This window comes from Anabas testudineus, chromosome 24 (genome assembly GCF_900324465.2).
Source record: "Anabas testudineus chromosome 24, fAnaTes1.2, whole genome shotgun sequence".
Lineage (NCBI taxonomy): Eukaryota > Metazoa > Chordata > Actinopteri > Anabantiformes > Anabantidae > Anabas > Anabas testudineus.
This window is the reverse complement of record NC_046632.1, coordinates 19,876,682-19,903,650: the sequence shown is the minus strand read 5'-3', so window position 1 is coordinate 19,903,650 and position 26,969 is coordinate 19,876,682. Positions and strand designations below refer to the sequence as shown.

General features: G+C 39.7%; 4 protein-coding genes across 6 annotated transcripts; 2 read left to right on the top strand and 2 right to left on the bottom strand.

Moving 5' to 3' along the window:
- Nucleotides 1-1,975: 1,975 nt before the first annotated feature.
- On the bottom strand, nucleotides 1,976-12,741 carry ubr7 (ubiquitin protein ligase E3 component n-recognin 7). 3 transcript variants are annotated; one of them, XM_026341239.2, is made up of 12 exons: nucleotides 12,593-12,741; nucleotides 9,752-9,875; nucleotides 9,475-9,608; nucleotides 7,443-7,503; nucleotides 7,258-7,353; nucleotides 7,121-7,174; nucleotides 6,335-6,440; nucleotides 4,533-4,594; nucleotides 4,129-4,293; nucleotides 2,537-2,702; nucleotides 2,395-2,456; nucleotides 1,976-2,303 (listed from the first exon to the last, which is right to left on the bottom strand). In XM_026341239.2, the coding sequence occupies exons 2-12, from the start codon at nucleotides 9,866-9,868 to the stop codon at nucleotides 2,211-2,213; spliced, it is 1,116 nt and encodes a 371-aa protein (XP_026197024.1). In that variant the 5' UTR covers nucleotides 9,869-9,875; nucleotides 12,593-12,741; the 3' UTR covers nucleotides 1,976-2,210. The 3 variants fall into 3 exon arrangements, with proteins under 3 accessions (XP_026197024.1, XP_026197025.1, XP_026197026.1); XM_026341240.2 differs by lacking the exon at nucleotides 12,593-12,741 and adding an exon at nucleotides 11,895-12,099; XM_026341241.2 differs by lacking the exon at nucleotides 12,593-12,741 and adding an exon at nucleotides 10,327-10,350.
- Nucleotides 12,742-14,550: 1,809 nt separating this feature from the next.
- On the top strand, nucleotides 14,551-16,077 carry si:dkeyp-55f12.3 (EKC/KEOPS complex subunit GON7). Its single transcript, XM_033325888.1, has 2 exons — nucleotides 14,551-14,746; nucleotides 15,535-16,077. Exons 1-2 carry the CDS (start codon nucleotides 14,569-14,571, stop codon nucleotides 15,621-15,623), a joined length of 267 nt encoding a protein of 88 aa, XP_033181779.1. The 5' UTR covers nucleotides 14,551-14,568; the 3' UTR covers nucleotides 15,624-16,077.
- On the bottom strand, nucleotides 16,026-17,836 carry tmem251 (transmembrane protein 251). Its single transcript, XM_026341243.1, has 2 exons — nucleotides 17,687-17,836; nucleotides 16,026-16,792 (listed from the first exon to the last, which is right to left on the bottom strand). Exon 2 carries the CDS (start codon nucleotides 16,782-16,784, stop codon nucleotides 16,428-16,430), a length of 357 nt encoding a protein of 118 aa, XP_026197028.1. The 5' UTR covers nucleotides 16,785-16,792; nucleotides 17,687-17,836; the 3' UTR covers nucleotides 16,026-16,427.
- A 1,716-nt stretch (nucleotides 17,837-19,552) lies between these two features.
- LOC113149400 (E3 ubiquitin-protein ligase TRIM50) lies at nucleotides 19,553-23,950 on the top strand. Its single transcript, XM_026341507.1, has 9 exons — nucleotides 19,553-19,747; nucleotides 19,821-19,947; nucleotides 20,030-20,200; nucleotides 20,752-20,847; nucleotides 20,956-21,186; nucleotides 21,454-21,476; nucleotides 21,550-21,680; nucleotides 21,752-21,933; nucleotides 23,355-23,950. Exons 1-9 carry the CDS (start codon nucleotides 19,647-19,649, stop codon nucleotides 23,757-23,759), a joined length of 1,467 nt encoding a protein of 488 aa, XP_026197292.1. The 5' UTR covers nucleotides 19,553-19,646; the 3' UTR covers nucleotides 23,760-23,950.
- The last annotated feature ends 3,019 nt before the right edge of the window (nucleotides 23,951-26,969 follow it).

Sequence of the window (26,969 nt, the reverse complement as noted above, 5' to 3'; positions counted from 1 at the left end):
AAGTGGGAGGGTATATAAGGATTAAGTTTGCAAAGCTAGTTCATTTCGCTTCTGACTCCTGAAGGGATAACATCTCTGCCTGCCTTAGCTCTTTTTATAAGCTTTCTTTTAAACACTTTGTGCCCTTGCCTGAAGAAGACCACTTTGGTCGAAACGTCGCGACGGGCACACATTTAGTTTGTTGTTGGTAATTTTTTGGAGTTTTTTTATATTTTTTTTGAAAAACCTAAATTCATTTCATTTTTAATATTTTATTTTTGGATATAACAATAACACAATTGGACACAGAAAATTTCATTTTATTTTTATTAAAAACATTTAAAAACATTTATTATAGTTTTCCTGGCAACAGGGCCTACATGGAGTGGACGGAGGTCCACAACAAGAGACGGGGACAGCGTCCCCGTTACATTTCAGGATCTGGGCCTGGGGATAGGCCAACAGCAGGATTCCTGGGGAGGGCCCGTGCATTCCCGGTCCCTCGTGAGGGGGGAACGGCTCTTCCCTTCGTTCCTAACCCCTAACCCTAACCCTAACCCTAACCCCTAACCCCTAACCCTAACCCCTAACCCTAACCCTAACCCGGTTTTTATGAATAACTCCTCTTGTGTTAGTTTTAGATATAAATCATTTAGGTACTCGGGGACACTGTCTCTATAAGGTTATGGTAGTTTTGGGGTGGGGTTACGGCTGTAAGGAAGCTGCAGAGGTGTGTAAGACAGCGTCTCTGCGTCCTGGGCTCCACTCTGACATGTCAGGGTTTAGGTCTGACTGAATGAAATATTCTTAATAAATACTTTGTTGTTTTCATAGTTGAATGTGCTGACAACAAAATCACACAAAAATTATCAATGGAAATCAAATTTATTAACCCATGGAGGTCTGGATTTGGAGTAACACTCAAAATTGAAGTGGGAAAACACACCACAGGCTGATCCAACTTTGATGTAATGTCCTTAAAACAAGTCAAAATGAGGCTCAGTAGTGTGAGTGGTCTCCACGTGCCTGTATGACCTCCCTACAATGCCTGGGCATGCTCCTGATGAGGTGGCGGATGGTCTCCTGAGGGATCTTCTCCCAGACCTGGACTACAGCATCCACCAACTCCTTGACAGTCTGTGGTGCAATGTGGCATTACTGGATGGAGCAAGACATGATGTCCCAGATGTGCTCAATTGGATTCAGATCTGGGGAACAGGGGGGCCAGTCCATAGCATCAATGCCTTTGTCTTGCAGGAACTGCTGACAGTCCAGCCACGAGGTCTAGCATTGTCTTGCATTAGGAGGAACCCAAGGCCAACCGCACTGGCATATGGTCTCACAAGGGGTCTAAGGATCTCATCTCAGTACCTAATGGCAGTCAGGCTACTTCTGGCTGTTCAGCCCTCCAAAGAAATGCCACCCCTCACCATTACTGACCCACGGCCAAACCAGTCATACTGGAGGATGTTGCAGGCAGCAGAACGTTCTCCACGGCATCTCCAGACTCTGTCACATGTGCTCATTGTGAACCTGCTTACATCTGTGAACAGCACAGGGCGCCAGTGGCAAATTTGCCAATGTTGGTGTCCTCTGGCAAATGCCAAATGTCCAGCACGGTGGTGGTCTGTAAGCACAACCCCCACCTGTGGACGTTGTGCCCTCATACCACCCTCATGGAGTCTGTTTCTGATCATTTGAGCAGATACATGCACATTTGAGGCCTGCTGGAGGTAAGGGTTATAGGGTTCCTCACTTGTAAGTCGCTTTGGATAAAAGCCTCTGCTAAATGACTAAATGTAAATTAGTAGTAATGTTTTCTACACCGAGACTTACTGATTACAAACAATTTAAACAATCACTGGATTTGAACATTGAATTACTGTTCTATGCAGCTTTCTGTGGTTGTAGAGAGACAGCTGATAGAGACTGAACAGTTGTGTAAAGACAGGATCAGGTTTTAGCTGCAATACTGCAGATGAATAGTGACACGTAAACAGACTGCATGGTCCTAAAGTTCCGTTTTATTAGTTTTCATTAAAAAGGAAAGTAAGAAAAACAGACTTACAGTTGATGAAATACAAAAAAAAAAAAAACAAAAAAACTTCTACAAAAACATAAAATTAACTGAAGATAAAAAAATTACCATTTCAAAAATTACACACATAAAAGATGGAGGAAAATCCCAGTCCTGTCTTCAGATGTAATTGTTAGCTGAAGGTCAAAAGTCATCAGGTGCAGTAGAAGCCTCCAGCATCCACTCGTCGTCTCTTTCTAGTCTGCTGCTGCTCAAAAAACTGACGGATATCTTCAGAGGTCACAACCTGTCAGAGAGAAAAACAGTCAGTGACCAGAGGAGTCACACCTGTCACACAGAATCACTGACAAGAGGAGTCACAGCCTGTCATTACTGACCTTGCCTTCAGCAGCAAACCTCTGCAGAAAATCCTTCAGTTCAGTTTTCATGTCGTTGTAGCCTGAAACAGACAAACACAGTCATAGTTTTACCTGAAACTGTGTATACAACCTTTGGATTGTGCAGGATTTTATGTAGTACCGTGGATGATCTCAAGCTGCTGGACTCTGTTCAAGTTGTCCAATGCCGACATAAGAGGATCATTTCCTTTCTCTTTTTGTTCATTGTTTTTTCCTTTTTTCTCATAAGCGAAGACGGTATCAGACTCGTCCAACAGGAAGGACAGACCAGCTTGAGACAGGCGCTCCTGGTGGGATGGCATGACAGGCGAGTCACTGATAGGTAAGATGGGTTAAAAGGTAAGGTCTTATAAAAGATCTGACGTTACATTCAATTCAATTCAATTCAATTTTATTTGTATAGCGCCAATTTACAACAGAAGTTATCTCAAGGCACTTTACAGTGTAAGGTTTAAGACCTTACAGAAAATATTTATACAAAAAAATTATAGAGAAAACCCAACAATCCCATTTGAGCAAGCTTTAGGCAACAGTGGAGAGGAAAAACTCCCTTTAGAGGAAGAAACCTCCAGCAGAACCAGGCTTATAGTGGGCGGCCATCTGCCTCGACCGGTTGGGGTGAGTGGAAAGAGAAGAGAGAAAAGAACAGCAGGCAATAAAGACAACAACAAGCATCAAGAACATTGGGCAGATGAACTGGATTCTGGAGATGTACAGCTCCAGGCCGAGGATACCTCGGCCTGGAGGATACCACGTGAGGCTACATGATAGCCATCAGGTGTCGTGTGGGGGCTGGAGGATCTAGACTAAAATGTAAAGTGTGTTATAGAAAATTAAATAATTTCATGCTTTTTCCTTTAAGTCAGTGTCACTTTCAAACATTTACTTGCTGCCTCATTAACTATTCATTAACTGTTAAATCACTCCAGATTTGATCAAATAGCTCCAGACAGGGTCTTTTACTGGTCTACTGAATTGACACCATAACCAGTCCCTGTCTCAGCATCACTGTTGGTCGATCACATTTATCTACAGGACAAAGTGTAAATGAACTGACAAAAGTATACACAGTATAAAAACAGCGACCAAAGACTTGTCTGTGACGAGTACGAAAATAATACACTTCATGATTGTGATATTACATTTTGTTATACTGTATAGTTCTTCTTTAACAGTTAGGGTTAGCAAAGGGTTAGAGTTTCATGTTCTGTGTTTAAATACAACACAGAACATGCAAAGTTCTGTGTTGTACACACCCACACTGAGGACAGAGATCATATTCCATCATTCCAAATATATTAATGCAAATGCTAAACTCCATTATCAATGCATTCTTTCATTTTTCCAATACCTCATAATCACCTGAATCAAACAGCTATCTGTGTTCATACAGACTGCACCTGCTATTTAAACATAACAATCACAGTCACTGCAACGTCTTTCAGGCTGGATAAATCACATTGCTTGTGCACAGTTTGTGTATTTGCATTCTCTTCTCTGTTTTCTGTCTGCAGTTGATCCACTTTTGGTGTTTTTTGCAGGTGTTATCAGACATTTTGCACATTACCGTACTACATCAGGCCTTAAGTGGACCAGAAGTATCTCTGACAAAGGTTTCTGTCCGATTCAGAAAGACTATTTTAAACCAGTGATCTGCCCAGTTTATTCACAAACCTATGAGCTGACATTAGAAAATCAGACAGGTTTTGTTACCTGGCAGCTGTTGCAGGAGCAGAGTTTGGAGCGCCAGGTTGACGGCCAGAACACAGCTCCTGATTGGACCCTTTTCTGACCGCTCGAATGCAGTTCCTCCAACCTGCAGCTAGACTCCGCCTCCTCCCGTCTGCGCTTAAAGGTTGGCTCAGTCACATCATCAACCTGATTAATTATTGGTTGTTGATCAGTGAAAATAGAGCTTATGTCACACAAACTTTGAATAATCAAAAACCTTTAGGGTATTTACTGTAATCAATTATTGATCAGTGTTCAGAAATGTTAAGGTCAGGTCCAAGTGTCTAGGGGCTACAATGTCAAGTAAAATCAATTACACAAACCATTTATTGTCTCTAATCAGTGCTCAACACCTGTTGTTACCACGGCAAGGTTGGTCCTCTCACCTGTTCTTGATTGCTGGACTCTGCTCCTGTTTCCTCCTTCACCTGTACAGCCTCACCTGGAACTGAAGACAGATATTAGTGCCAGAGAAAGGAAGTGGTCGTTTATGAATTTAATCAGTTAGCAGCATGTCATTAACTCACAAAAACAAGTAAAAACATTCACTGAAAATACATCTAGTATAAATAATCTTTGATAACAACTGTATTCAACATTTCCACAGTTGATTGGTCTTCTTGTAATGTTTTCCAAAACTCTGGCTGAAGCTTTTGCCAGCTTGTCTGGATCAAATGGACAAACTGTTCTGACAGTTTAACATTTTACAGATATTACACTGGAAAAAGTACTGGAACTACAAGGCTTCAAATAATACATTTGTTACATTTTGCTGTTCCCATTTGTGACATTTGTGTTTCAAATAATAGTTCTGAGATTGCGATTTGAGTCCAACACTGTATGTCTAAATCCATCAACCATCGAAGAAAACTCATAAAAAAACCCTTTTTTATAGGATAATTTCAGGAAAAAAACTCTACAACATTCAGTCTGTAAGGCTCCTGTTCAGTAAATCCCCCAAAATAACCCTGACTGTTGTTCACAATGACCAATATTTCTCTCTCATCTAAAATGCGTAAAACATATAATCTACAATAAGCTGTTATTTCCTGTTTTAAAGATATGTGAGATGACAATGTGACTTGTATGACTTTGTAACATAGTTTAAAAAAAAAAAAAAAACACCTTGAACCTAGTGAAGATACACCTTCGGTGTATTTAGTGTCCTAGTGTGATATACATAGTTACCGGCCCACAGGTTCCGTTAGCATAGCTGACTAAAAATAACATGAGTGACATTAGAAATTAAAGCCCAAACAGTACGAGGACACAATACAGATACTACTATCCTCATCATCACACTTGTTTACATAAAGGTGGTTTGGCTTTGAAAACAGTTATGTTTCACCAAACGAATCACCTCACATAATATAAAAAATGTAAAAAGCTTTGGGGGTCAACGTTCCACGACAACACTATACCACCCAGGACACTAGTACAAAAACACAGTCAAAAAGATTCAGTTAAAAAAAAAAAACAGCCTTATAATTGATGCAGAGATGTAACGAGCACTGGTTTACATTTAGTCATTTTATCCAAAGCGACTTACAAGTGAGATACAAGGTACAAGGCAAAAACAGAGTAAACATAATGAGATCTTGCCTAAGGACCCCAACTGGCAGGTAGGCCACAGCCAGTCTCCCACATAGAGGGTGGTAATCTTACCACTACAATATCCAGCCACTGCTGACTGACTTAGCTTCTTTTAAGTAAATAAGTAACCTGCTAAACTAAAGAGCGTAGGTGTTTAAAAAGGTTAACCCAACCTGAATTAGAAAAATTAATCATTTAACAAAAAGTGAGTTTGAAACATTCTGGATCCTGAATCTAGAAAATCTTTACGCGAATAATTTCTTCGTCATTAACTCAAGCTACATGACTCAGAATAAATTAACTTTATATTATTAGTGACTAAATACCAAATTCACAGTCACACTTGATTGTGACTTTTAATTTTATTGTAAATCACTGGGTGAATTCAAAAAAGCCAAGAAAACACATCACCTAAGGCATAATGTGTTATTTGAAGGTTTGTGTTTCTTTGGTTCTTGTGTGGAGCTCTGAGCTCTACACGTCAAAGTTCCCCCTGGTAGATATTTCATTTATTCATTCTTTTTCCTTATTTCTTTATCTATAGTGACATATTTCTTCAATTTTCATCAACCTGTGCTGTCAGTTGATTATTTACCTGCCAGGTGAGCAGCGTAGGTCCAGAGGAAGGGGTTTTTATTCATACAGGACTCGCAGATCATCTCCTGCAGTTCCACAGAATCTGGAACCACACAGCCCAGGTGCTGCAGCGGCAGACACATGTACAAGTTTAGGTACAGGTCAGGGTTTGGGCATTTTTTTCAAATCTGATGTGTGTAAAACATTAATTTAAAATGGAGAAATTGGATCCTTACAGGTCACATTTCAATTATAGTTCATGTTTGAAAAAACACAAACATAATGTACTTAACTACTTCAAAATAGTTTGACTACTTAATGAACCATTAAATACTTCAAACATTAGCTGCTAAAAAGTAAACATGTCACCTGTAGCCTTTAAAAAAGTCTGGGTCGACATGGCATCGAACACAGTCTACATCTTGCCAAACATTACAACAAACTCCCCTGCTGCTGACCTGAGATCAGACGTGCCTAATATAGTTTTGCAGTGAGAATAAGCCACATCATCCTCCCCTCTGGCTGACGACTTAGCAGAACCCCAGCTGCTCACTAAACTCAGAAATGCACACTTTACACGCGGCAACAAAAATTAAACCTCTACAGGTGTGGCTTTATCAGATCTGTTGTAGTATGACCATTATGACCAGAAGCTTTTATCTTTTTGTTATACATTTTATAATATTTTTTTAATTTATAAATTCAGGTGAGTACCTAGGTACTGCGAGCATCAATCAATTGTGAGCGTATGTGTGTATAAGTATGCAGGACAGGTTTTGTTGCTTGCCTCAGATGTGAAACTCACCCTGCTGTGCAGCCAGTCCTCACACATCACACATTGAATCATCTCATCCTCCACCTAGAGACAAACCAGCCAGTCAAAGAGAGAAGAGCTTCAGTAAAGTGACAGGGCACACCCAGATGAGGTCAGGTGTATCTCACCTGGTCATCGGGGTCCGGGTAGGGTCTGTTGCAGGTGCAGTAAAGTCCAAAGAAGTTCTGGCTATATTTGTTCATACTGTTCACCTCATCTTTGACCTGAAACAAACACACACTGTTTTATTATGCTGTGGGGAAACACCTGCATGGGTTCTAAGTTTACCTGTAAATATTTGAACTGAACTCACAGGGTGAAGTTTACACTGCAGCTCTGTGAATTTCCCGTTTCCACAGTCACAACGAAAGTTTCTGCACACAGCACAGAACAGTTTGTTGAAATTAACATAAGCCAGTGTCCATGGACTATCTGAGACTCTTATCTCCAAAACCTGATGCTGATCCTGCACCCCTATGTCCTAACAGAACATAATGTGTTACACTAAGTCTACGTATCATCCATGGTTTTATGTTATGCACATCAACTGATAGGTTCCTACTTTATCCAGTACAGGTGTCTACACCAGTACAGTCAGCTCATGTGTCACTCACGCTGCCTGAACTACTAACACCACCTTCATCACTGCACATTCATTTTCTTCTCTGCTTCACACGTCCATAAGAGAAAGCATTTTGAATGTTTTATAGCTTTTATTACAGGTTTATTCAAAACATACTGACAGCGTGTCAACCAACCAAAAGAATGTTTGGAATTTGGTTAGAATGGTTTCTTATTTGTCCTGTCCCACTGCAAATAATAAAAATAAGAGAGAGAGGTGTAGTTGTGGAAAAATGTACCTTCCTGGATCAATGAATCAAAACTCTTTCACATATGCTTTGTTTAGGAAGCATAGACGTTAGGTAAAGACATATTTACGTCCAAACACAGGGACATTATTAGAGTACTACTCTAGTGTAGACAGAGAGACACACAAGCACACACACGCACGCACACAACGGCAAATGTGCTGCTTTCTGTCTAGTGCATTGAAATTTTAGTGACATTCTGCTAAATTAAAAACTGTCATAACACTTTTCAAATGTAGCACTGAAGGTCTTGGCCCTCCCCTTATGGAAAACCTCTCACTCTTTTGGGGGTGCAAATAAGGTGGCAGTATGCAGTATGCTGGAAGGTTTAACAGCTGAACATTCTCCACTAGAGAAACCCATCCAGGAAGGATTGATGGCACCACCTTCTGAATATGAAAAGTCAGCACTCTCTGGATTTAATATGATGTGTCATCAGCTCATTGTTTTAATGACAGACATGTTTAGTTATTATTTTAATTATATTTATTGTTTTTTTGTTTCAGTTCAGTACAATCAGCTGCAGCAAATCACCAGGTTTTCAATAAAGGAGTGTGGCGGTCTGGTAAAAAAACGTCCGCGTAGGACAGGCTGGTGTATCCCCACTTATTTTCCCTAAGACATTGTCAATCGCTCCTCAGAATTAAATAAGAGGCTTTGGGACGTCCTTCAAGATGGAGGAGTGGACCAACCTTTGGAGGAAACAAGGTTTGAGGAACAATCAGTTAAGAGATTTGGGATGTACCCATATGATGGAAACAATCTCTCTCAGTAGAATTTTATCTTTGTACTTGTGCAGCCATCATGGGAAACAAGCCTGATGATGAAAACAATGAAGAAAGGGATTATGGTGAATATAAGGTTGAATCTAGAATATCCACATTGCAGCTGTATGCCTCTGCTCTGTGCATACTCATGTTCTAAGAAGTTTACTAATGGATTCATGTAGATGTTTGTACCAAACGTTATGAAATTTCTTCCATGTGTTTCTGACATGTGGTATTAATGAGAATAGGACATACAGTATATGAGATCACAGTAACCTTGGCCTATGACCACCAAAATCTAATCGTTTCATCCTTGACCCCATGTAACAATTAGTAAAAAAAAATTGAAGAAATTGACAAGATTTTCATGAGACATCACATTTACAACGTCAGACAACAGTGAGCGGCTGTAACTTATAACCCAGGCGTGGGGTGAAAACTCATCAGATTATCTTGAATAACTGACAGCTAGAATGCCTGAGGTCTGCCAAGCTGTAATTGCTGCAACATGTGTTTTTATTAAGGCAAAGTTCAAAGAACACATTATCAATTTGTTTTCTGACTAGTTCTTTTTAGATGTGCATTTCTTCCTGTTTTATTCCCATTACCTTTTGTGTGTGTATGTTTCTCTGTGTAATGGCTACTGCAACACCAGAATTTCTCTTCTGGGATTAATAAAGTATCTATCTAACCTAAACTATTGACTCACCTCTTGGTGTAGAGCTCAAACAGCTCGTGACCTTCGTGACATGTGTAGGAACATGCCAGACACATGCCTGCTGGTTCTCCTCCCTTTGGTGTACATGTGTTACAGGCATAGAGAGCCTGACGCTTTACATAGCCCTAAATACACACAAACATGTGCATAAACATATTTCTAAGTTTTACACACTGTCATACACTTCTCTAACAGTATAATAATAAGAAGATCAGTTACAGTCAGTCACACACAGTATTTAACTACAACAAAGTACAGAAAAACTGACCTGAGGGTATGAGCAGTGATCAGCGTCACTTCCTGCTAAAACAGCTGAAGCTTCTTCCTCCAACTCCTCATCTTCCTCCAGAACATCAACAAGAGAAACCGTCTGCTCCTCACTCATGTTTATACTGTGACAGATAATTAATATAATGTTATTAATGACAAAGACGTATTGGCTTGCTTAGTTTGCCTAATGTTGATCTGTAGGAGTGATTATGTTTCCATTGGTTACCTGCTGAGGGACTGCAGATAAAAAAAATCTTGCTTATGCTTAGTCTAGTACATCACATACTAACACTTATAAACAGTTAATATTGCCTTACAAATAGAACTTTGGGTTTTTCCTGTACAGAGAATTAGGATTAAGTGATTACTTTTCAAAGCAAGTTCACAAAGAGAAGAATCACAAGGGCAGAGGAATGTGTCAAAATAAATGGTAAATGGTCTGCACTTATATAGAGCTTTTCTACCTAACTAGTACTCAAAGACACTGCATCTCTTTCACCCATTTGCACACACAAGCACACACACACACTCACACACCGATGGCAGAGCTGCTATGCAGCTGATCTGACTCACCGGGGGCAACTTGGGGTTCAGTATCTTGCCCAAGGACACTTTGGCATGTGACATGGCAGCCAGGAATCGAACCACCAATCCTATGATTGGCAGACAACTGCTCTACCTATTGAGCCACAGTCACCCCAATAAAGAGTTCCTAAAGGTCAGAGTGGAAAATATTCATAAGCAGCTTTCTGATCATTTATTGTCAATTGTTGCCGTTTCTGATTAAAATTTAAAACACCTAGAATCAGCTGTCAATAAATAATCTTAATTAAATTATTTACAATGAAGAAAAGCCAAAATAACAGTGCTGTTGTTGATGTGTGTGCTTTCTCTTGGTCTCCAGCAGATCTCAAAAGTTCAAGTAACCAGTTAACAAGTTGCAGTTGGCTTTCTCAATTTACATACATACATACATACATACATACATTTTCTTAACCGCTTGTCCACTGAAGGGTTACGGTAGAGCTGGAGCATATCCCAGCTGTCGCCAGTCCATCGCAGGGCACATATATACACACATACAGTATGTAGTGGAGAAATTGGACTGCCTGTGCAACCTGCAACCTCTATAGGGTCCAGGTATCATCTCATGCTACCAGTAGTGACACAACTCTAGCCAAATGCAAAACTAGTAAAATAAACTGTCATAAAAGATGAGGAGGTGAAAAAATGTCAGTGGCGTCCACCTGTGAAACCATTCTTATTTTGGGGGTCATCTCATTGTTGCTTCCCTCTAGCTCACCTATCTACTAGAATCTTGTTGTGATTAAAAAACAAAATTTCAGTGTTTGTCTGATGTAAAACATTGTGCATCTGATGCCACAGGCAATACTCTGTAGTCAACCTGTTTTTGTGTTTTTCTAGTCGGAAAGTCCTGATTTTTGTGCTCTTGCTATTCATCCAGATCACATCATAGAGACTTAAAATCCAATAGTAAATATGATGTTTATTTACTTAAAACATACTGCATAAAACAAAATCCACCCAGTTCATTTTGTTAGCTCTTTAGTTGCCTAAAACATATTTTCAGGTTGGTTTAGTCAAATCAGGTAAAACCCTGTCATTCGAAGAAAGAGGTAAACCATGTTTACTGTTCTGCTTCTTTGACACGTCACGCCATACTTTTACATAGCTCAAATCTTTCTCTGTGAGCTAACAGAGTGTCAGATTAATGTAAGGGAGTAAAATATCTTCCTTCCGCAGCAAGCTGTGCCGTTAGCTGGTTCACCTTCTAACCATGTAACAGCAGCTATCTGCTCACCTTTACAACATTTAAAAACTGCATTTTAAAAAGTCGTTTTAATACACACCACCTCCTTCTGACAGCCCCATATTCAACCCTCTATTGTTTTCTAGTGAAAATGTTTGTTCCAGCTGTTACCTCTAATACCGTTTCTACTGTATTGAAAATTATACCTGCAGATGATCACTTGTTCACCAACACTTTCATCATCGAGCACAAGACAAACCCCGTTAGCGGTTAGCATCAGTATTAGCTTCTCTTTGCTCCCTTTTTAAACATGACCGTCCCCGCGCTAGTGCTAACCTCATTAGTTCTGACAATAAAAACGTCAACTTACCTAATAAAACCGAGACAGGGTAGGACGTGCAGTCGGACCCTAAAAGCGCTGCTAAAACGATCAATAATCAATAAATCAGCTCCGTGCGATGTTTACTGATCGATCTCCGCTAGTCGCTGTTAGCTAATGACAACTTCCGGTTCACTTCCGTAGATTGTATTTGGCGGCTTTCTGGGGTCGGAGGTCAGTGAGTTAAAGAAACAGCAATAACCTCAATAGAAACGGACAAATACAGTTCGGTAAAAAGAGATATAAATGCGACGGGAAAAAGAAACGTTAGTGACTACAGAATTAAAAATAAAGTCATACAGCATAAGTAACGCCCATAGATCTTTGGTCGTGTCACACTGTCCAAAACGGAAGGAATATCCAAGCTGCTTTATCCAAGCCAATCTGTCTTCATCTCACAAAATACAACCAAAGCTGTTTTCTGTTTTATTCCATTTTCCGTGGAAGAACAAAATGTTGTAGCTATACTGGTGTAAAGAAATACTGGTCACACATCAAGGAACATAAACATTTGAATACACATATCTCTCAGTCATTTTAACGTCTCTCAAGCTAGTGTCCATCAATGAAACAGGCCCAAATACTCAGTAGTACATCGGGAATACAAGGTAATAAGTAAAACTGCTCAACATATTGTCCATGTAAACCTCGAGTAGCATCACATATCACCATAGTTAAAGCACAATTACCGTGTACGCCTCTCGAACCATGAGCAGAATAAGGTTAATTTGCAAGTGTCCGTCTCTCTTCTGCATCCACGTTAGCTCTGTCCCTTAATGCCGCTAACTTTTGTCAGGTGACCCGTCTATCAAAATAAAAGCTTGAACACACGTTTAACCTAACATTACGTAAGGTGAGGCGTTAAGACACTATTTTAAATTCACTTTTAAAAAACTGTATGAGCTTAGTAATCATGATTTTAAAATATGAAATGTAATGGAAAGATGACAGTGACGTAACAATAAACATCTTAATGAAACATGTCTCTGAGACACTTACAAATGTCACTACATAGGAAGGTCACAGCCAATGAAAGGTTATGATAGGGGAGGGCTAAAACTAATAGAATTTGAGGCATTAATGTGAACATTCAAGCTGTATTGATTAAGAGCTTGTTTAAACCAACAAATCTGTGTGGTGTCACATTCCTACCAAAATATTTGAAAAAGTGGGATGGCTAGAATCTTTTATATAATTTGAGATCTTGTGATTTTGAGATCTTTAAAATTCTTCTTAAACTTTCAAATTTCTATAAATAGGCACTCTACTAGTGAAAGATTATATTTTCCTATAACTTTACACCTCAGAGGTCCACCTTGTTGAATAACAGAGTAATTCATATTCCTGTCAAAACACTCTTTAACCATCATCGGCATGAGAAGGATGTTGTTTTTGTGAGTGATATTTTGGATGGATTTAAATCATAATATATTGTCTCAAAAATATAATGTAAACTGTTCAATACACAATATGTGCAGCAGTTCCAAGACATCTACTGTTGCTTATTAAACACAGTATTGATAATTATGGAATTACCCAAGTTAAACATTGATAAAATGTACACTGTTGACCCAAGATGCAACAATGATATGCTTGGTACTTGGTCTTGGTCTTAAAATGTTAAATTTATAATGATTAACCTAATCATTAAAAATTAAAAGCGTTGTGTAGACAATTATAGACTGCCTACAAAAAAGGCCTTCTCACTTTTTACTACATCCCCAGTATTACCTAAAGTTAAATAAACATACTACAAGGTTATCCCAGGTACTTACCCTGTAGCTCAGGTTGTCCACCTAAGATTTGGAATAGAGGCTCTACCCTGCTGTTCTCTGTATATAAGGAAACAATTGAACCTGTATTCTAGTCCTGTATTAAAATCCAACAGTTCTGGAGGGATATTCATAGCTGGTTCATCATTGAAAATCGACAGTCTACCTTGTTTCAACGTATCTAACATGCTTTTCTTTATGGATGATCTTAATGCATGGTGGTTAATACAGTTATCCTTAGAGGAAAAAGTTATATTCATATTTGTTAATGGAAAAACATTAGCTCCCTTTTTTCCTCATTTTATGAATAACTTCAAAATGTATTTCTCCCCACTAAAACTCAATTTCAAGATGAACTGGATGAATAAAGATTCTAGATGTCTAAAGTTCATGTCTAAATATCTTTTAATTTAGGAACTCAGCCTCATCCATCAGTCTCTGGCCTCTTGCCTTTTGTTTGTGAGAATTTTATGTATTTTAATTATTTTTTGTTTATGTAATTATTGTTATTCTAAACCACCCTTACAATTATTTATTATTTTATTGTTAATTATAGTTATTATTGCGTTTCATTTTTTGATGTTTTACTTTTAGTGAATTTTTTTTAGATGTTAATTCCCCTACTTGTATTGTAATGTTCAATAAAGAGGAAAGAAAAGATACGTGGTGACGTTACAGCGGCTGTAGGTGCATTCACGTGCCACAAAGAAAACCCTGCAGCTCTTCAGATAGATTATTTATTTGTATTATATAGATTAATAATAATAATAATAACAATAATTACAAGAAGAACAAAAGGAAACAGGACAGCATAACCATGACACGTGCTTTACGTTGGTTACTTGAAGGCAACAGACAATAGCTGATGACGACAACAGAAGGCGACTGTAAAGATGGCGGCTGTGTCGGCAGAGCTGAGGTTCAGAGACGGACAGAGGCAGAACATCTCCGTTAAAGTAGAAAATAATCTGAGATCGCTGATTAACGGAATAAACGAGCTGAACGCGAACGTATCACATCTTCTGAGCCAGCTGGTGGAACGAGAAAAAGACCGCGGAGCATGCGCAGTTGGTGAGTTGCTTCAGTTAATAATAGATTTATTATTGTTATTATTATTAGGCTCGTTGGAGATTAACTGCACCTGGAAAGAGGACAGCAGAGTTGGTGGCAGCTGGTGATACACTGTTTCTCCAAGACAGAACATTTTGAAACTATCTAATACTAATAAACTAAGATACATTTACCCAGATTATTTTAATACCATAATATATAAGTGGGGTTTTGGGGTTTTCTGTATACAGTTATATTTTGTAAGGTCTTAAAACTTAAACACTGTAAAGTGCCTTGAGATTACTTCTGTTATTATTTGGCACTATACAAATAAAACTGAATTGAATTGAACTGAATATAAAGGTTACTGATTTTGTTTGCCTTAACGCAGCTCTGAAAATAAACAAGACTTAATTTCAGTCCTGCATTAAATATCACTTATTTACTAAAGTGGGCTTAGATTTTCCTCTTGTCATAGACCAACCCAGTATTGAAAAGTTCCTATGCACCTCCACAAACAAATATTATTATTGTTTAAAGTGTTATAACTCTACTCTACACTCTGGAATAAATTATACATATTATATTGTAAGGAAACACATCCTTCTTTTAAAGGATTGATTTCAGAAAAAAATGTCTATAACTTCAAACGTTCACTGGCTGCTGCAGCCAATCCCAATGATTCTGGGGTGGGACACAGGGTACACCCTGAGCGGGTCAAACCCAGATCCATAACATTTATGAGCATCTGTTAAATTTAAGAGGTCACCTGTACTGTGTCTGACTCACTGGTGTTTTACCTCCTGCAGGTGAGGAAGAGGAGGATGACAGTGAGGATGATGAAAAGGACCATCAAAACTCTGAACATCAGCCTCCTGCAAAAAAATCCAGAACCTGATTTAGCTAAAAATACATGAGGACACAAAAGGGCTCAGGATGGCATCACAGTTGTACCTGACTGGACTGATGATGATGTTGATTGATGATAATGTCAGGTGATCACATGACTCAGCTGTGTCTGAAATAAAATGTTGATCAATCATCAATCAGTTGTTATTGAAACAGAATCTATGACATTGCATTGTCCTGATCTCTCATTGGACAACAGAATAACAATCTAAAACCTGTTATAAAAAGGTTTGTCTCACATGTGACTTTTGTTTGAACAAACCAAACCAGATCTTGTCCACTTTCATCTCAGATCTGCTTCACGTGTGGGGACAAGAGAAAGAAGCAGCTTGTGCTCACAGGTGTTTGTCTTTGTTCAGGTGAAAGTGTGTAGAAAAAACAAAAATTTAAATCTTTTTTTAGCATTTTATTCAAGAAATAATAAAGTTGTCATTGCAACCACAGTGTGTCTCGTGACTTGTTATTAAATACAGAAAGATACTACAAAAGATCCTGCTCTCTGATATGCTAACAGATGTCAGGTATTAATCTACAGGTAAGAACAACACTGATGCGTCTATGTAGGCCAATCACAGCACAGGATTATTTGTGATGTCATGCTAACGCAATTTGAAGTTCTGTCTTTACTGATGATCCTGACAGTCCACACTGAGGGAAAGCTGTGAGTCTGAGAGTTCAGTTCCTGACATACACAGCAGAGGGTTCATCAACAGACTGTTAAGCTGTTTAAAGGCAAACAGGAAGTGAGATCACCAGCAGTTCTGCCTTGACCTGCAGCTGCAGCTGCACTTCTCTATGTGTCTATCACAGATGCCACCCTATGATTGGCCAATTTGCGGCGACTGCAGAGCAGGAAGATGCAGACAGGAAGTATGCAGTAGCCAACGGCTCGAGGGTCGGCCCTTGTGCAGGAGAACAGGAAAAGGAAGAGCTGCAGATAGGGCAGCAGGAACACAGACACCCACATCCACAAAGGAAGTGACGGCAGGTGAGTCCAGGTGAGGGCGGGAGGTGAGGAGGTTGGAACTCCTCTTTGCACACGTTCCAAACTAAACGCTGGAATCTCAAAGGCGTAGTACGTCACCATGGCACTGATGAGCAAGAAGAGAGCTATGCCCACCCAACCCATCCTCTGCCGGAAGTTCATCATTCTCCATCCTGTAATTTATAACCGATGAATAATCAGTATAAACATCATCCTCCATCCATGTGATCAACAACTAATGAAAAAAACTTTGTTCTTAATCCTAAAATCAGTAACAATTTAATAGTCAATAAACATCATCCTCCACCCTTTGATCAACAACCATTTATACTAAAAATAAAATCAATCACTAATCAGAAAAATCTAAAAGTGTATCTGCACTAGACTTCACTGAAATTTGACCTAAATCTAATTTAAAGCTTCAGCAACATCCACAATTACGTTCAGGTCAGCTGTGACGTCATGCCAGCAGGTTTCTGTTTCTGCCAAACCCCATTTATTTATACTATTTTTACCCCGATGTTTTTCTGCTTTACATCTGATTCCTGCTTTGACATTAACAGTAACTATCCGACCTCATCTCACTTATATACACCAGAAAATTCTGAAAAGCTCGTTTATCTTCTATTTTCCTACTATTTTAAACGTTCACAACGTTAAAGCTGACCTCACTAATGCCTCTATAGTTCGTCTATCTCGGCCAGACTCCATTCATTTCTCTACCACTTTAACTGAACATAAACGATCTGACTTAGTCTTGACCTCAGTCAATCAGGAGTTCTGTACTCCCTGCAACACACTCCATTGATTCCCGTTTTAACCTCCGCCTAGTGCCGTTAAATCCTATGTTAAATGTTAAAATTGTTTAAGTTCGCAGCAATAGAGTCCTAAACTCTGTGTACCAGACTCCATTTATTTTTCCGCCAGTTTTAACTCTTGTCAGGTGACTGTCGAAAACTGTGATGACCTCCATCTTACTCAGTTCTTCTTTACATAGCTCTACGTCAGCATCCTATTCTCCTGTTAGCAGGGTGTTATCATATATCTCATGTTTTATCAGCTCTTACCTTTGCGCTGATTCTTTCCAATTAAAATGCTCCTGTTTCCTCGTTTTTTAATCTGTTGCGGGCCCGGTGGGTCCAGGAAGCCTCTTCTCTCGCTTCCTGTTTTGTCACCTGATAGCCCTACAGGACGTCACTTTCAGGTGCAGCGCCATCTGGCGTTAAAACAACAGAGTCCGGATTGTTGTGATGGACGGAGATTTGTTAAAATACCCGACATCAGAATGTAAAAAAATACGCTTTGTTACCTCAGTAAATCTGCAGCAGGACGCTTTAGACCTGGCCATAAAGGGGAACTTTCAGCTTCTCCATTTTAGTTCACGTTTAAAAATCGTATTTATTGTGTAAAATTAGATTAATTTGCAGAAATTGAGCATTTAAGTGAAAAATTTAACTCAAACTAATAATTGTAATAATGTTTCTTTAACACAGACATTGTTATGTTGAATTTATTACAACAAAACATAAAGTAAAACCGGGAAAACATGATGAAATAGTCACAGTTAATTCAATTCAATTTTATCTGTATGGCGCTTTTAACAATTGTCTTTGTCACAAAGCAGCTTTACATAACCAAAGAAACTAGGGAAGTTTATGTGAACACTGAATATGTAAGAATCATAATAATTAGATTGTCCCTGATGAGCAAAACGAGGGCGACAGTGGCAGGAAAAAACTCCCTGAGAAGGCAAGAAAGGAAGAAACCTTGAGAGGAACCAGACTTAACAGGGAACCCATCCTTATTTGGGTGATAACAGAAAGCAATAATTGAGCGTTCATACTATGTGTTAGGCAGCAAGCAGTTTAGTATAACAGTTGATGTCTTTAAATTAATGTGGAGTCCAGTTAGTTATTGGAGGCTCAGGTAGACTTGTAGGAAATTCCAGTCCTGGACTATCGAGGGACTGCCGTTGAGTCAAGACCTCAGAGAAACAGCTGTCAGGCTGACAGGCCAGGACCATCTTCATGGTAAAGTGGAACTCCAGTCACCACATGCATCCCACAGAGACCACACGGGGCATCCAAGCGACGAGATCTCCAACCAGAAGCGGGGCACCAGTGCGAGTCAGACAGGTTCAGAGGTTAATGACAGAAACCTTTTTTTTACATCACTAAACAGGTTTAGGATTAAATGAGTAAAATTGGATATTCTAACCCTGGATAAGGTTATCCAGTTATGTTGGATGTTGGTTCTACAAACCCATTTGATAGGTAGATTACAAAAGCTGGATATCGCATTCTCACGGTTCCAGGTTTTGACTGAAAAAATTGTTGCTGCACCACACAACAGACTTCTAAAAATTCACATCTCTTTTTATCATCACTCTGACCTAATGTCTTTCCCATGCAGCAATATCGCACAATTGAACAAACTAACCCTATCCTGTGCAAATCAGAGGTGATCTTGTTCACACTGACTAAACCTGATAACAAACCAGCTCCTGAGGAGGTTTGAGTTTGTGGGTCTGTTGCCAGAACAACAAGCTTGACATGACTTTGGAAGAACCAACACATTCGGACGATATTAAAACATTAACATTATAATCGACTAACATGTGAGTCTACTTATGAAGCACAAGGCACAGGTGCAGGTGTGACTGTCTGAACTGGTCTGTTGTGTTAAATGAAACGTTTACCTGTGCCTGTTGCCGTGGAGATATGTTGTTTCTCAGGTGAAGGTGACTTTCAGGTGTTTGTCTTTTTTATTATTTCAACATTAAAAAAACATTTAAAGTTAAACATTCTATCAGCTGTTGGGTCCGCCCACTCTGCCTGTTTATCCAATCACGTCAAAGAACAAATAAAAAAAAAAACTGTACTGATATATAAAGTGGCAAACACACACAGCCCATCATTTGGGCTGAACTGGTTTCACTGAAATCTGGGCTTTGCTTCTTTCCCAAATTTGCTTTTTGGGATTTTACTGGTCCCTTTGGTGTTGGTCTCGGTGTTGAGGACCAGGGATATGGAGCGTCGTCAGAGTCTGGAGGACCAGCTCAGATGTCCTGTCTGTCTGGATGTCTTCACTGAACCTCTGATGTTGCAGTGTGGACACTCCTACTGCAGGTGAGATAGAGGGGACTCATCTGTTCTAAAAACTCCTTCCCTGTTCTAACCTGTCCTGTCCTTACCTGTGCAGGTGTTGTGTGCACTCCATGACAATGGATGTTCTTGGCCAGCTGCAGTGTCCTGTGTGCCGCTGTGCAGTAGACGGAGACAGTCCTCCTCCCAATGTCAGTCTGGCTCGAATCATTGAGGCTCTGCAGGTAAACTTGCCTGAAATCAGTTACCTGTGAAGGACCAGCAGTTTTACAGTTTAATGAAACACCTTTCATGTCATTTTGACAGGAAGTGAGTGTTTCAGGTGGAGCTCAGCTGGAGACATGTCCTCAGCATCACAACCCACTGAGTCTGTACTGTGAAGACGAGCAGACAGTGATCTGTGGCCTCTGTGGCAGCATCGGGGCTCACCGTGGACACAAAATCACACCTGTGGGTTCCGTCTATGGCCGCATGAAGGTATGCAATATCAATTCACACATGTGGGAAGTTCAGTGAACTGGTGTTGTGTTTAGTGATGTAGACATGATTCTGATATGCAGATCCCATAGAGGTGGATTTGTCTCGGGAGCTGAGAACTGAAGTGTTGAGTGTACAGTAGTGTGTAAAGTTTAACCCAGAACAGTTTGTAGATAAGCAGCCGCCAAGTTCTACACAAGCCAGATATGAAGCTCTGTCCATTTAAACAACAAGAAGGTCATGCTGTAATGTTTAGGAATAGCTGTTTGTGCTGTGACCTTTATCAGCAGCTTGACTCTTGGTCACATGTTCAGGCAGGTGACGAATACAGCTACAGGTGAACTAAGTTGCTTCACTGCAGCTGCGTTTACCATAAAGTATATTTACATTTACATTTAGTCATTTGGCAGACGCTTTTATCCAAAAAAAGGAAAAGGACCCCTACTAGTGTTACAAGAAGTTCCTCATACTTCAGAGTCCCTGTTGTCTGAATTGGTTAATGCACATATCTGAATGATACAATTAATTATTTTTACTTGTGTGTCTCTCAGGAGGACATTTCTTGTCTGATGACAGAGTTCCAGCAGCAGAAGCGGAAACTGGAGGATCAGATCTGTAAAATGGCCTACAACAAATCCAGGATCATTGTGAGTCCAAGTTTTGTCTTTTATGATATGTATTAAAAATTAAATTAATCAAATTCAGTCTGATTTGCTAAGTCCAATGATCTCACCTGCTGTTCTCTGTTCAACCAGAATGAATCTGATGTGCTCAAGTGGGTGGTGAGGAAGGAGTTTGGTGAACTGCGACGTTACCTGGAGGTGGAGGAGGCTGGCTTCATGCAGCAGGTGGAGACATCAGCTGCCTCACTCATCTCGTCCCTACAGAACCAAACGGACCAGTTAAATCAGAACCTGAACAGGCTGCAAGAGGCCCACAACACCCTGCAGGACCTAAGCAACGAGGGACACCTGGACTTCATCATGGTACACCCAGTCTCTGATCAGTACAGTATGTTGTTTAAGTCTCCTGGAATTGGTTGTGGTCCTGTCAGTGTTTGTTTCTTTGTTGTCAGAGTTATTGAGAGAAGATGGAGCATTTATCTTTTGACTGCGGTTAAGCCAATACGAATACCTAATCACAGTGGGATCCTGTTTTTTTCTCCACTTAAGTAGAGTTAATGTTCTGAATAATTCAAACTGATAATGTCAAACACTGCTGATCCATTATTTATCTTTTTTCTGTGTTTACAGAAATATGGATCGATCGCTCCAAGGTAACAACTGTCCCAACATGTTGTTGAATTAATTGTTCTGTAAAATATAAATCTAAATATTTAACGTGTTTAGGTTCAGGCAGAGTAGTGAACTGCAGCAGCGGGAGGAAAGAATCTTCAGCTCTGTGAACTTCAAACCAGGTTTTAACCACAACAACATCAAACTCACTGTGTGGAAGAGACTCCACCGCAAAGTCCTGCCAGGTACACCTGCACCCGCACCTGTCTCTGTCTGATGGTCATGTCTCTCCATTAACTATTTGTGTCCTGCCCAGCACCAGAGCTGCTGAAGCTGGATCCTCAGACTGCTCACCCGATGTTAGAGCTTCTTCATGGGGATACGGTGGTGGTCTGTGGGGCTCTGCTACAGAGGCTGCCTGATAATCCAGAGAGATTCAACCTCAGTTACTGTGTCTTGGCTAATCGAGGTTTCTCCTCCGGGAAACACTACTGGGAGGTAAAGATCCCAACATTTAAAGTCACTACTGTCAGTCCTACACTCTTGCTTTTCCTCTTCTCTCTCTGCCTATGAACACACCTCCCTTGATGGTAGACCAGTTTCCATCAGCAGCTTGGAGTGGGCTCGAGGCAGAACAGGTTCAGCAGGTGATTCAAAGAACAATCAGGCTGCAAAGATTTGGACTTTTCTGAAAATTTGGTCATGTTTTAGGTCACATTTTCAGAAATGTTCTGGTACTGACATATATGTGTATCTGGTAAACAACTGAAAAAGAGAAACTGACAGGTATTTATAGATGTGGACGAAATTATTGGCACCCTTTCCTTAACTCTCTGGGGTATTATTGGTTTTGACTACTTTTTGATTCGTGTTTGTCATATCAACGTCTGGTATCATTTTTGTTTCAGTTATTTCTTCATTTTGACTTACTGTATTAAACATTGAACCTAAAAAGCACAAAGGAAACACAAAATCCGAATAGAAAAAGTATATATTGTTCAATGTGAAAAACACAAATGTGTTGAATGAACTGTTTTTTTTACAGTTTCTGCAACAAGAAATGACATAGATATACGGAGAAATTCATTACGCGGTATGTACTATTTATTGCTATTTAATAGATGTGTAAAACATTTATCATGACTCCTATTTTAGATGATGGCCTATCAACACCATTTTTTAGATACAGAAAGTTTGAAGTTCGAACTTTTGACACAAATTGAAGTTGAGGTGATATGTGCTGTTGTCTTACTGCTACTTTGCCTTAAATTGGTCACGTGACTTTGATGTGCCAGCACATCTGTTGACCCCAAGGGGTTAAAGAAAGAAAAACTCTAAAAAGTCACTGAAATAACTTAATATCTTGTGGTCCGTGTTCAGTGTGGTACACAACATGAACAGCACAGTGACCACTATTTACCCTTAATATAGTCAGACTGACTGATTACAAGTTTGAAGAAACCCGTGATGTTAGTTACAGGACACACTGTAGTTTAACAAGGTCAAATTATTTAACATCTTTTCTAGGGGTACCATCTGGACAAAAATCCAGGCCAGTTTCATTAATTTGTTTTTTAAAAAACTTCTGTTGAATCACAACTAAAAAGCACTGGCTAATTTTTATGAGTAGATTTTTGTATATTATTACTTTTGTCAGTTTCAAGTTATTTCAGTGACCTTTGTGGGTTTTTCTTTCTTTAGGGGAAGGGTGCCAACAATTTTGTCTACGTCTTTATACACAGAGAAAGTAAATGCTCCACAGGTGTGCAGGTGAAGGGGTAACAGGAGCTGGTAATAGGCAGAGGAACAGGAACTGAGAAATGTGACACAACTGTGGAAAACAGACCTGAAGATGGTTTTATTATAGAGGTCTATAGCAGCTCTGCTTCTCACATCTCCTGCCTCTTCTTCCGGTCCAGGTGGAAGTGGGTAACAAACCCCAATGGCGTCTGGGTTTAATCAAAGGAACCACCAGTCGAAAGGCTAAGCTGGTGAAGAACCCAGAAAGTGGAGTGTGGTTGATTGGACTAAAGGATGGAGTTTATGAAGCCTTCGCTTCACCCAGGGTGGTCCTGCCACTGTCTGTGCCCCCCCGCAATGTGGGACTGTTCCTGGACTATGAGGGTGGAGTCCTCACCTTCTATAACACTGACAATCCTGAAGAGCTGGGCTTCATCTACAGCTTCAGGATGGAAGTCCAGGGGAAAGTCTACCCACTGCTGGATGTCTGCTGGCACGACAGAGGAGACTACAAACATCCATTAGTCCTCCTCCAGCCCCACAGGGAACACCTCATCCTCCAACCCCAGAGTCAGAGCAAGTGACACCTTCACTGACCTCAGTCTCAGCTCAGATCCAGAGAAAGTTCATACGATAACCGGGAAAGATGGACTAAGAACTAATGTGAAAAATCTATTCAATTCAATTCAGTTTTATTTGTATAGCGCCAGTTCACAACAGAAGTTATCTCAAGGCACTTTATAGTGCAAGATTAAAGACCTTACAGAGACATAATTATATATATTATACAAAACAAAAAATGATGTAGAAAACCCAACAATCCCATTTGAGCAAGCTTTAGGCAACAGTGGAGAGGAAAAACTCCCTTTAGAGGGAGAAACCTCCAGCAGAACCAGGCTCATAGTGGGTGGCCATCTGCCTCGACCGGTTGGGGTGAGTGGAAAGAAAAGAGAGAAAAGAACAGCAGACACAAAAACAACAACAAGCAGCAAGAACATTGGGCAGGTCAACTGGATTCTGGAGATGTAGAGCTCCAGGCCGAGGATACCTGCAGAAAAGTACAGAGAGAGAAGGAGACAGAGAGGAGGAAACACAACTACAGGAGAGAGAAGACACAAAGTTAATGACGGCAATGGTGGACTTGCATTGATATAGGAGAAAGGAGAGAGGAGAGGAGCTCAGTTTGTCAGTAGAGTTTCCCCAGCAGACTAACCTATAGCAGCATAGCTAAGAGATGCTTCAGAGTCAGCTGATCCATCTCTAACTATAAGCTTTCTAAAAAAGGAAAGTTTTAAGTCTAGTCTTAAATGTAGAGAGGGTGTCTGCCTCCCGAACCTGAACTGGGAGCTGGTTCCACAGGAGAGAGGCTTGATAGCTAAAGGCTCTGCCTCCCATTCTACATTTGGAAACTCTAGGAACCACAATAAACCTGCAGCCTGAGAACGGTGAGTTCTGCTGGGAAAATATGGAACTATGAGTTCTTTGAAATAAGATGGAGCCTGATTATTAAGGGATTTATAAGTGAAGAGAAGAATGTTAAATTCAATTCTGGATTTTACAGGGAGCCAAAGGAGAGAAGCTAATGTTGGAGAAATATGATCTCTCTTACTAAGTCCAGTCAGAACACTGGCTGCAGCATTTTGGATTAACTGGAGGCTTTTTAAGGAGTTATTGGGACATCCTATTAATAATTAATTACAATAGTCCAGTCTGGAAGTAACAAATGCATGGACTAGTTTTTCAGCATTACTTTGGGACAGGATGCTCCTAATTTTAACTTTAATGTTTCTCAGGTGAAAAAAGGCAGTTCTAGAGATTTCTTTGATGTATGAAGTGAAGGAGATATCCTGATCAAAGATAACTCAGAGATTTCTTACAGTATTACTTGAAGCCAATACTAAGTCATCAAGGGTGAGAATGTGATTAGACATAGTGTCTCTGAGATTTTTAGGTCCAAATAATATAACCTCCGGCTTGTCTGGATTTAGTAGAAGGAAATTGGAGGACATCCAAGCCTTTATGTCTTTTAAGCATGCTTGAAGTTTGACTAATTGATTGGTTTCTCTTGGTTTCATAGATGGGTATAGCTGGGTATTATCTGCATAACAATGGAAATTTATAGAGTGTTTCCTAATAATATTGCCTAAGGGGGACAAATATAAAGTGAAAAGAATCGGTCCAAGCACAGAACCCTGTGGAACTCCATAGCTGACTTTGCTGTGCATTGAGGACTTATCATTAATGTGAAATCTATCTGATAGATATGATTAAACCACTCTAGTGCTGTTCCTTTGATTCCAATGACATGTTCCAGTCTGTGTAATAAAATGTTGTGATCTATAGTGTCGAATGCAGCACTAAGATCTAACAAGATGAGTATAGAGAGTAGTCCATTGTCTGATGCTAATAGAAGAGCATTAGTGATCTTTACCAGTGCTGTTTATGTACTATGATGTACTCTAAATCCTTACTGGAAATCTTCATACAGTGTTATTGCTGCACAGGTGGTCGTACAATTGCTTAGAAACTACCTTTTCCAGGATTTTAGAGATAAAGGGTAGATTGGATATTGGTCTATAATTCACTAAAACCCCTGCGTCCAAAGTGGACGCTAAGAGACCATGTTGATGGTTTAGAGGAATTAATTATTGAAATTAATTCTGAATGATCTACAGAGAGGAAGCAGTCCAAGTACGAGCGTGGTGTTCAACTCATCTATCGTCTCGTCTATCAACTAAGCTTCAGTGAACAAACATAAGATTAAGTCATTTTTAGACAGGGAGGGAGCATGTCCACATGTCCACACAAAACTCTAATGTGAGGAGTCCTCGTCACTGTGATGAGTGTTATTTTTTTATGATTGATTGAAGAATATGACTTAGCAGAAGATACCCCTCCATCATCAAACTTTTGAATTACAGGAAACACAGACTCAGACGGTTTTTCATGCTGGGTTTATTAATCACATCAGAGTCGGGTTACTGAATCCTGGTCCACTTACTTCTACCCACTCAGAAACAGCACATACATCTAGAAGTCGGTTGCCATTTACAAAAGTAAATTCGTTAAAAAGGCCAATGTCACTTGGACTATTCTGCCACCCCTCTCGGAATGGTATGTTCCGATCAGACCCGGTCCATGCATGAGGAGGTCAGTTTTCTCTGAGTTCTTGTTATTGTCGATACAGTGTGTGTGTGTCCATTGAACTGTAAGTCCGTTATTATAGTTTGTTATGTATATTTATGTTTCTCTTTTGGATATTATGGCTTTTCGTTGTTCGCTTCCTGTTTCTGCTAAATAGGACCAATTAAGGGTAATTGATCACTGCACATCTTCAAGACTGTATTTTGGAGCGCTTTAAATTGATACACATAATCTGTATTTATCATTGAGTTGTTTGTACTAATGCTAGGTATGATTTGTTATTTACATGATCGAATTACTGGTTTAGTAGACTTGCATTTGCTTTAGCTAAGACGATTCAACAGAAAGAATTGTTGTGATGTGAGGGCTCCATCTTGTGGCAGCGATATGCATAACATGTGAATGGTAAATTCAGTCATGCCGAATGTTACAAGAAAGTGTCTTGATAACAAGTTGTAATTGTTCTGCTTATCGTTGATTTGGATTTAAGTATTTCTTTCAGAAACCACACACACACAACCACGTGAACACGATTGTTATGCGGAATGCTGGAATAAAGCTTTCCTAAAGGAACTCCGAGTTTTTGAGTGATCTAACAGTCACTTCAGTGGTGGGCTGTAAATTATCTGAACCCTAGTACATGGGACCCT

Bases quoted from the DNA above. Each gene is read 5' to 3' on its own strand.
- ubr7 (XM_026341239.2), bottom strand. From the start codon at position 9,868: ATGAGTGAGGAGCAGACGGTTTCTCTTGTTGATGTTCTGGAGGAAGAT. The intron at 4,595-6,334 runs GTAAATAATCAA...ATCTGTCTTCAG, and splicing joins CTACGCTGCTCACCTGGCAG to TTCCAGGTGAGGCTGTACAG. The intron at 2,457-2,536 runs GTACTACATAAA...TGTCTGTTTCAG, and splicing joins GCAGCTTGAGATCATCCACG to GCTACAACGACATGAAAACT.
- LOC113149400 (XM_026341507.1), top strand. From the start codon at position 19,647: ATGGAGCGTCGTCAGAGTCTGGAGGACCAGCTCAGATGTCCTGTCTGT. The intron at 19,748-19,820 runs GTGAGATAGAGG...TTACCTGTGCAG, and splicing joins TGTGGACACTCCTACTGCAG to GTGTTGTGTGCACTCCATGA. The intron at 20,848-20,955 runs GTGAGTCCAAGT...CTGTTCAACCAG, and splicing joins ACAACAAATCCAGGATCATT to AATGAATCTGATGTGCTCAA.
- tmem251 (XM_026341243.1), bottom strand. From the start codon at position 16,784: ATGATGAACTTCCGGCAGAGGATGGGTTGGGTGGGCATAGCTCTCTTC.
- si:dkeyp-55f12.3 (XM_033325888.1), top strand. From the start codon at position 14,569: ATGGCGGCTGTGTCGGCAGAGCTGAGGTTCAGAGACGGACAGAGGCAG. The intron at 14,747-15,534 runs GTGAGTTGCTTC...TACCTCCTGCAG, and splicing joins CCGCGGAGCATGCGCAGTTG to GTGAGGAAGAGGAGGATGAC.